Source organism: Belonocnema kinseyi, chromosome 6 (genome assembly GCF_010883055.1).
Source record: "Belonocnema kinseyi isolate 2016_QV_RU_SX_M_011 chromosome 6, B_treatae_v1, whole genome shotgun sequence".
NCBI lineage: Eukaryota > Metazoa > Arthropoda > Insecta > Hymenoptera > Cynipidae > Belonocnema > Belonocnema kinseyi.
In genome coordinates, this window is record NC_046662.1 from 106,820,392 (window position 1) to 106,827,421 (window position 7,030).

Consider the following 7,030-nt stretch of genomic DNA (forward strand, 5'->3'; position numbering starts at 1 on the left):
CCCCCTATTCGAAAGGTACTTTCAAGAGGTGATGAAACCAAATTTTAAAAAGATTTTCTATTTGCGGACGACAGCCAAAATTTAGAAAAATTACACGAAAACACGTGCGGCCAAGATGTGATGGTTTTTTAAAATAATTTTTGGCTTTTATATGACCCACACAAAAATATGCCAAGAAACCCTTTCTCTATTTATTAAAGCCATTCAAGCGACAAAAATCCATAAAACCCATACTTGCAAGTATATACAGTGTGTTCTGCTCCAAAACGAAGTGAGTGTGACTTTTGTAACGTCCCCTATTCGAAAATTAATTTAAGAGGTGATAAAAAAAATTTTCTAAAAAGATTTTCCATTGGCGGACAGCACTGAAATTGAGAAAAACTTAACGAAAGCTCATCTTGATGAGGATATGCAGTGTGTTCTACCCTAAAATGAAGAGGGGATGACTGTTTTAACCACCCTCTATTCAACTGCACAAAAACCCGTCTTGTGGAAGATATACTGTGAGTTCTTCTCCAAACAAAGAAGGGGTGACTCTTTCACCCCCCCTCCCACCCCGCCCTAATTGAAAGGTACTTTCAAGAGGCGATGAAACAAATTAAAAAAAAAGATTTTCCATTTGCGGACGGCAGCCCAGAAACAGAAAAACTGCACGAAAACTCGTCTCAGGGAGGATATACAGTATGTTTTACCCCAAACGAAGAGGGTGTGACTTTTTTAACCTCTTCTATTCGAAAGGTACTTTGAAGAGGTGATGACAAAATATTTTTAAAAAGATTTTCCATTTGCGGACAGCAGGTAAAATGAAGAAAATCTGCACGAAAACTCTTTTTAGGGAGGATTAATAGTGTGTTCTGCCCCAAAACGAAGTGGGTGTGACTCTATTCGAAAGGTAGTTGCAAGAGGTGATGGAGCAAAATTTAAAAAAAAACATTTTCCATTTGCAGACGACAGCCAAAATTGAGAAAAACTGCACTAAAACTCTTCTTGGGGAGGATATACAGTGTGTTCTACCCCAAAACGAAGAGGGGCTGAATTTTTTACAACCGCCCCCCCCCTTCCCATGCGAAGGGTACTTTCAAGAGGTGAAGAAACAAAATTTAAAAAAAGATTTTTCATTTGCGGTCCACAGCCCATATTGAGAAAAACTGCACGAAAACTTGTCTTGGGTAGGATATACAGTGTGTACTACTCCAAACGAATAGGTGGTTACTTTTCGAACCCCCCCCCCCCCCCCCCCCCCCCCCCCCCCCATTCGAAAGGCACTTTCAAGGCGTGATAAAACAAAATTTAAAAAAAGATTTTTTCTTTTCGCAACAGACCAAATTGAGAAAAACTGCACCGTAACTCGTCTTGGGGAGGATGTACGGTGTGTTCTACAGCAAATCGAAAAGGGGTTGACTTTTTTAGCCCCCGCCCGCCCCCTATTCGAAAGGTACTTTCAAAAGGTGATGAAAAAGTATTTTAAAAAACATTCAGTTTGCAGCCGACAGCCATAATCGAGAAAAACTGCACGAAAACCCGTCTTGTGGAAGATATACTGTGTGCTCTACCCCAAACGAAGAAGGGGTTACTCTTTCACCCTTCCCCCCTCCCTATTTAAAAGGTACTTTCAAGAGGCGATGAAACAAAATTTTAAAAAAGATTTTCCATTTGGGGACGGCAGCCCAGAAATAAAAAAACGACACGAAAACTCGTCTTGGGGAGGATGTACAGTGTGATCTACCCCAAATAAAGACGAAGTGACTTTCTCAATCACACCTATTCTAAAGGTGCTTTCAAGGTGTGGTGTAGAACAATTTAAAAAAAGATTTTCCATTTTCGGACGACAACCAAAATTGAGAAAAACTGCACTAAAACTCTTCTTGGGAAGGATTAACAGTGTCTTCTACCCCAAAGCGAAGAGAGGGTGATTTTTTTACCTTGTTCCCTTCCCTATTCTAAAGGTGCTTTCAAATAAAAGGAGATTAGTAATGTAGCAAAATTAAAAAAAAGATTTTCCATTTACGGACGACAGCCCAAATTGAGAAAAACCGCCCGAAAACTCGTCTTGGGGAGGATATACGGTGTGTTCTACCCCAAAACCAAAAGGGGTTAACTTTTTTAACCCCCCCACCACCCCGTCCCTATTCAAAAGGTACTTACAAGAGGTGATTAAAAAGAATTTTTAAAAAAACTTTATTTTCGGCCGACAGCCAAATTTGACAAAAACTGCACGAAAACTCGTCTCGGGGAGGATATACAGTGTGTTTTACCCCAAACGAATAGGGCGTGACTTTTTAAACCCCTTCTATTCGAAAGGTACTTTCAAGAGGAGATGAAACAAAATTTAAAAAAAAATTTTCACTCGCGCCTGACAGCCAAAATTGAGAAAAACTGCACAAAAACTTGTCCTGGGGAGGATATACAGTGTGTTCTAACCCAAAATGAATAGGAGGTGACTATTTTAATCCCCCCTATTCGAAAGGTGCTTTCAAGGGGTGATAAAACAAAATTTAAAAAAGGATTTTCCATTTGCGGACAACAGCCAGCATTGAGAAAGCTGCCCTAAAACTCGTCTTCGGAAGCATATACAGTGTGTTCTACCCCAAAACGAAGAGGGTAGAACACACTGTATATCCTCCGCAAGACGAGTTTCCGTGTAGTTTTTCTCAGTCTGAGCTGTCGTCCACAAATGGAAAATCTTTTGAACATTTTTTTTTCATCGCCTTTTGAAAGTTCCTTTCGAATATAGGGGGATATTAAAGTCACCCTCTCTTCGTTTTTTTCGTTTTTTTTAAATTTTGTTTCATCACCTCTTTAAAGTACCTTTTGAACAGGGGGGTTAAAAAAGTTACCTCTCCTCATTTTGGGGGTAGAACACACTGTATATTTTTCCCAAGACGAGTTTTAGTGCAGTTTTTCTCAATTTCGGCTGTTGTCCGCAAATGGAAAATCTTTTTAAACATTTTTTTCATTACCTCGTGAAAGTACCTTTAGAATAGGGGGGGGGGGGGTAAAAAAGGTACCCCCTTTTTGTTTTGGGACAGAACAGACTTATATCCTCCCCAAAACGAGTTTACGTGCAGTTTTTCACAATTTTAGCTGTTGTCCGCAAATGAAAAATATTTTTGAAATTTTTAACATCACCTCTTTAAAGTAACTTTTGCATACGGGGGAGGGGTTAAAAATTCAACCCCTCTTCGTTTTGGGGTAGAACACACTGTATCCTTGCACGTATGGGTTTTCCGATTTTTTATCGATGGAATGGATTTAATAAATAAAGAAACGGTTTCTGGGGATTTTTTTATTTTTCTGGGCCATATATAAGCCAAAAATTTTTTTAAAAATTCTTCAAAACTTGACCGGACGAATTTGCGTGCAGTTGTTCTTAATTTTGGCTGTTGTCCGCAAATGGAAAATCTTTCTAAATTTTTTTTTTATCTTTTCTTGAAAGTATCTTTTAAAGAGGGAGGGTTAAAAAAGTCATCCCCTCTCCGTTTTGGGTAGAACAGACTGTATATCCTCAAAAGACGAGTTTTCGTGCGGTTTTTCTTAATTTTAGCTGTTGTCCGCAAATGGAAAATATTTTTTTTTTAATTTTTCGTCATCGTCTCTTGAAAGTTCCTGTCGAATAGGGAGGGGAGGGGGGGTGAGAAAGTCACCCCCTCTTCTTTTTGGGAAAAAAATACTGTATATCCTCCACAAGACGAGTTTTCATGCAGTTGTTCTCAATTTTAGCTGTTGTCCGCAAATGGAAAATCTTTTTACAAATTTTTTTTCATCACCTCTTGAAAGTAACTTTTGAATATGGCGTTTAAAAAAAACAGCCCCTCTTCGTTTTGGAGTAGAAAAAATTTTTATCCTCCCCAAGACGAGTTTTCATGCTGTTTTTCTCAATTTTGGCTGTTGTCCGCAAACGAAAAATCTTTTTAAACAAATTTTTTTATCTGCTCTTGAAAGTACCTTTCGAATAGGGGAGTTAAAAAAGTCACCTTCTCTTCGTTTTCGGGCAGAACACAGGGTGTATCCTTGAATGTATGGGATTCCTGTTCTTTTATTGCTGGAATCGCTTTAATAAATAGGGAAACAGTTTCTTGGCATTTTTTTTGGGCCACATATGAGCCAAAAATTTTTTTAAAATTCGTCATATGATGTCAGGAACAACGTCAGGAATTACGTCCAATCCATTAAAACCATAGTTTTTGATTGATCTAATTATTTCATAAAACTTTCTAACTAGGCTTTTAATTTAAAATAACAATTCCTAATCAATATTGAAAATATGTATAAGTTATGTATTTTTGTACGATGCACATTGTAAAAAAGCTTGTTTATCGTAAATGTATTTTTTTTATCCAGGAACTTAGCATTAATTTCGATAAAATACAACCTAATAGATAGCTAATAGAACCACCTTGAAGGATTAATTGTTTAAGCGGCATTTTAAGAATCTGAATTGTTTAGTTCCGATGTTGTTCGAGAGAAAGCAGGACCTAATGGGTTCACCGTAGAACCATCTTGCAAGCATTATTTTGAGTTTTAATAGAATTAAGTTTAATCCAAGTTCCCATGCAAATTCCTAACAGAACCTTTTAGATAGGCAATTTTGTACTTGTGCCATTCGTAAGAAAGCAGTAGCTAATAGGTACCGCGTAGAGCCAATTGGAAATCATTATTTTGCGTTTAATCTTAATTAATTAAATGTTGAATAGCCATTCAAATCCCTAATAGTACTCTCTAGGTTATAACAGCAGCTTTGAACTGCAATTAAATGTTTTATTTAGGAATAACAATATTGGCGACGTCAAACTTTTCACAAATTGTAATGTACGATTGTGTAACAATCGCATATGTATTATATAAATAAAATTATTTTTGATTTTAGTTTATGGAGAATCGACTCTTCATCATTTACATCAGTATTTGGGTGGCAACGAGGCTTTCAAAACACCACCCAACCGATATCATTCTCACTATGTTCATCAATACAACAATAATCACCATCATCACCCCTCTTCCACTTACAACGAATCCTTCCTGAATTACGGACTAGGCCTTTCGACACATGAGTTCGCTGTAGATGCTAGGGCTCAGGAACAAACTAGACCATCTTACCCCCTCGACTCATGCGAAACCTCAGATGAGGATCATGCATCTTCAACTACATACCATGGTTTACAGAGATCCCAGATACCGACAAACATCGTCAGTTCTCAGCCCCCGCTTGCAGATGTTAGTGCAAGTTCAAAAATGGAACAAAACAGTTATAAATGCCTTGATGTAGGAAGCTGTGTCTGTTTGGCTGTATGAATTTGAAATAATTTAATGATTAATTGTGAATAATTGTTAGATACATATAGATTACGACCCTGAATTTAGCTAGACATATAGATTTGAAGATTGGGGAATTTTTTTATAGAAAAGTTGTCATAGGAAGAAAGCGAAAACATATCTGCACTCGTATTAGCCGGATCTTTAGGAAATTTTTGCATTATACAAAAAATATGATTTTCAAACAATTAAATTCGAATATCATTGAATGCAAGTCAATTTTTTGAAATTGAAAAACTCCAATTTAAACATTGTTTTATCCCCTTCAATCTCACTCGAAAAATCATTTACACATGAATATTAATATTCGGACATATGACTGGAACAAAAAATGGTCCCAGACAAAATCCAAGGATATCTTTGGATGTGTCACGGCGATATTTCTAGGAATTTTTTTAATCATGAAAAAAAATTATATACAAATGGGTTATTTGATTGAAGTATCTACTAATTTCCTTGGCGCCATTTTCAGACTGATAATTAAAAAAATTCCCTAATTTTCAAACCGATATGTATAGCTAAATTCAGGGTCTTCATAGATTTCAATCTACATAGTCATTCTTTTTGTAAAGATAATTCGCAATTCTATACTCAAGATATAATAAATAATTGGAGGTAAAAATTTGTATTTGAGTACAATTGTGAAAATTAGTAAATAATTATGATACCATAAGAAAGGAATTTTGTTCCAGTAAAGTAAAAGTATAACACTATTTTGACGTGTTTCCTCGATTATTTATTTTGCTGAATGTTGTACAATTGTTTAGGAGTAGACATTTCTAAACATTTCTAATAGAATAACATCTTTTAGACTTTGCGAGCATTTAGGTTTATAATCAACGCATGCATTTCAAGTTTCACATTAATTCAAACGGGTTGTAAATCAGACGCGGTAAATTAAGTAGCATCTGTAATTTACATGTACATAAAATAAATATATCTACCGCTGCAAATTAATGCATTGGTAATTAGAAAATTCTGATTAGCTATTACTACAAAAGTCATTCTGTTTTATTTGCATGCATCCACGCTGAGAAAAAGGTAATAAATTAACAAAATATTATATTCTACGCATATTCAAGATAGAATTTAAATGGGTTCAAATATTCCAAGGTAAGTCCACAAATTCCTTTTCCCAGTTTTAAATAATTTCAAGATATTTCACAAAATTCTAAGATATATTTAAATTATTTTAATAATTTGAAGGGATTTCGAAGTATTTGCAAGTAATTGTAACGTTTGCAGGTATTTTGGGTGATTCCACAGAATTTTAAATGACAGATATCAGAATATATAAGCGTTCATACAATTTCACGGAATTTCATAATATTTTGATGCTTCTCTTGGAATCTGTTCACAAGTATTTAGGAATTTTGCAGTATTACAAATTTTAGGATCTTTATAATAATCCTAATGGATCGTCAAATTATTTTAGTAGCTTCAAAGGTTTTTGAAGAACTTTAAAGAGTTCCCGAGTAAAAATTCTTCAACTTGGTTTCGACTTTAATTGCTACCAAAGAAGACATGCTGAAGTCGAAAAATTCTACTTCAGCATGTCTTATTTTTTAGACGAAGCCAGACTATAAATTATTAATTTTTGTAACGTCAAGGCGGTTGGTTTATACAATCGAATGTATACATTGCCCTAACAAAAAGGTTAGTTTTGACTATCATAACAGCTAATCTTTGTTAATGATTAGCAATTTTGTATATTTTC

At 35.4% G+C, this 7,030-nt stretch overlaps 2 protein-coding genes across 3 annotated transcripts in view; one reads left to right on the forward strand and one right to left on the reverse strand.

The window, feature by feature from the left end:
• Nucleotides 1-5,432, forward strand: part of LOC117175537 — a 458,677-nt gene extending 453,245 nt beyond the window's left edge. The window contains exon 6 of the mRNA XM_033365245.1: nt 4,868-5,432. Within this exon, the coding sequence (XP_033221136.1) occupies nt 4,868-5,292 (425 nt within the window). The 3' untranslated portion in view covers nt 5,293-5,432. The remainder of the gene's footprint in view (nt 1-4,867) is intronic.
• The window catches only part of LOC117174781, a 386,591-nt gene that overhangs the window by 221,653 nt on the left and 157,908 nt on the right, over nt 1-7,030 (reverse strand). The gene's annotated exons all lie outside the window — the stretch shown is intronic.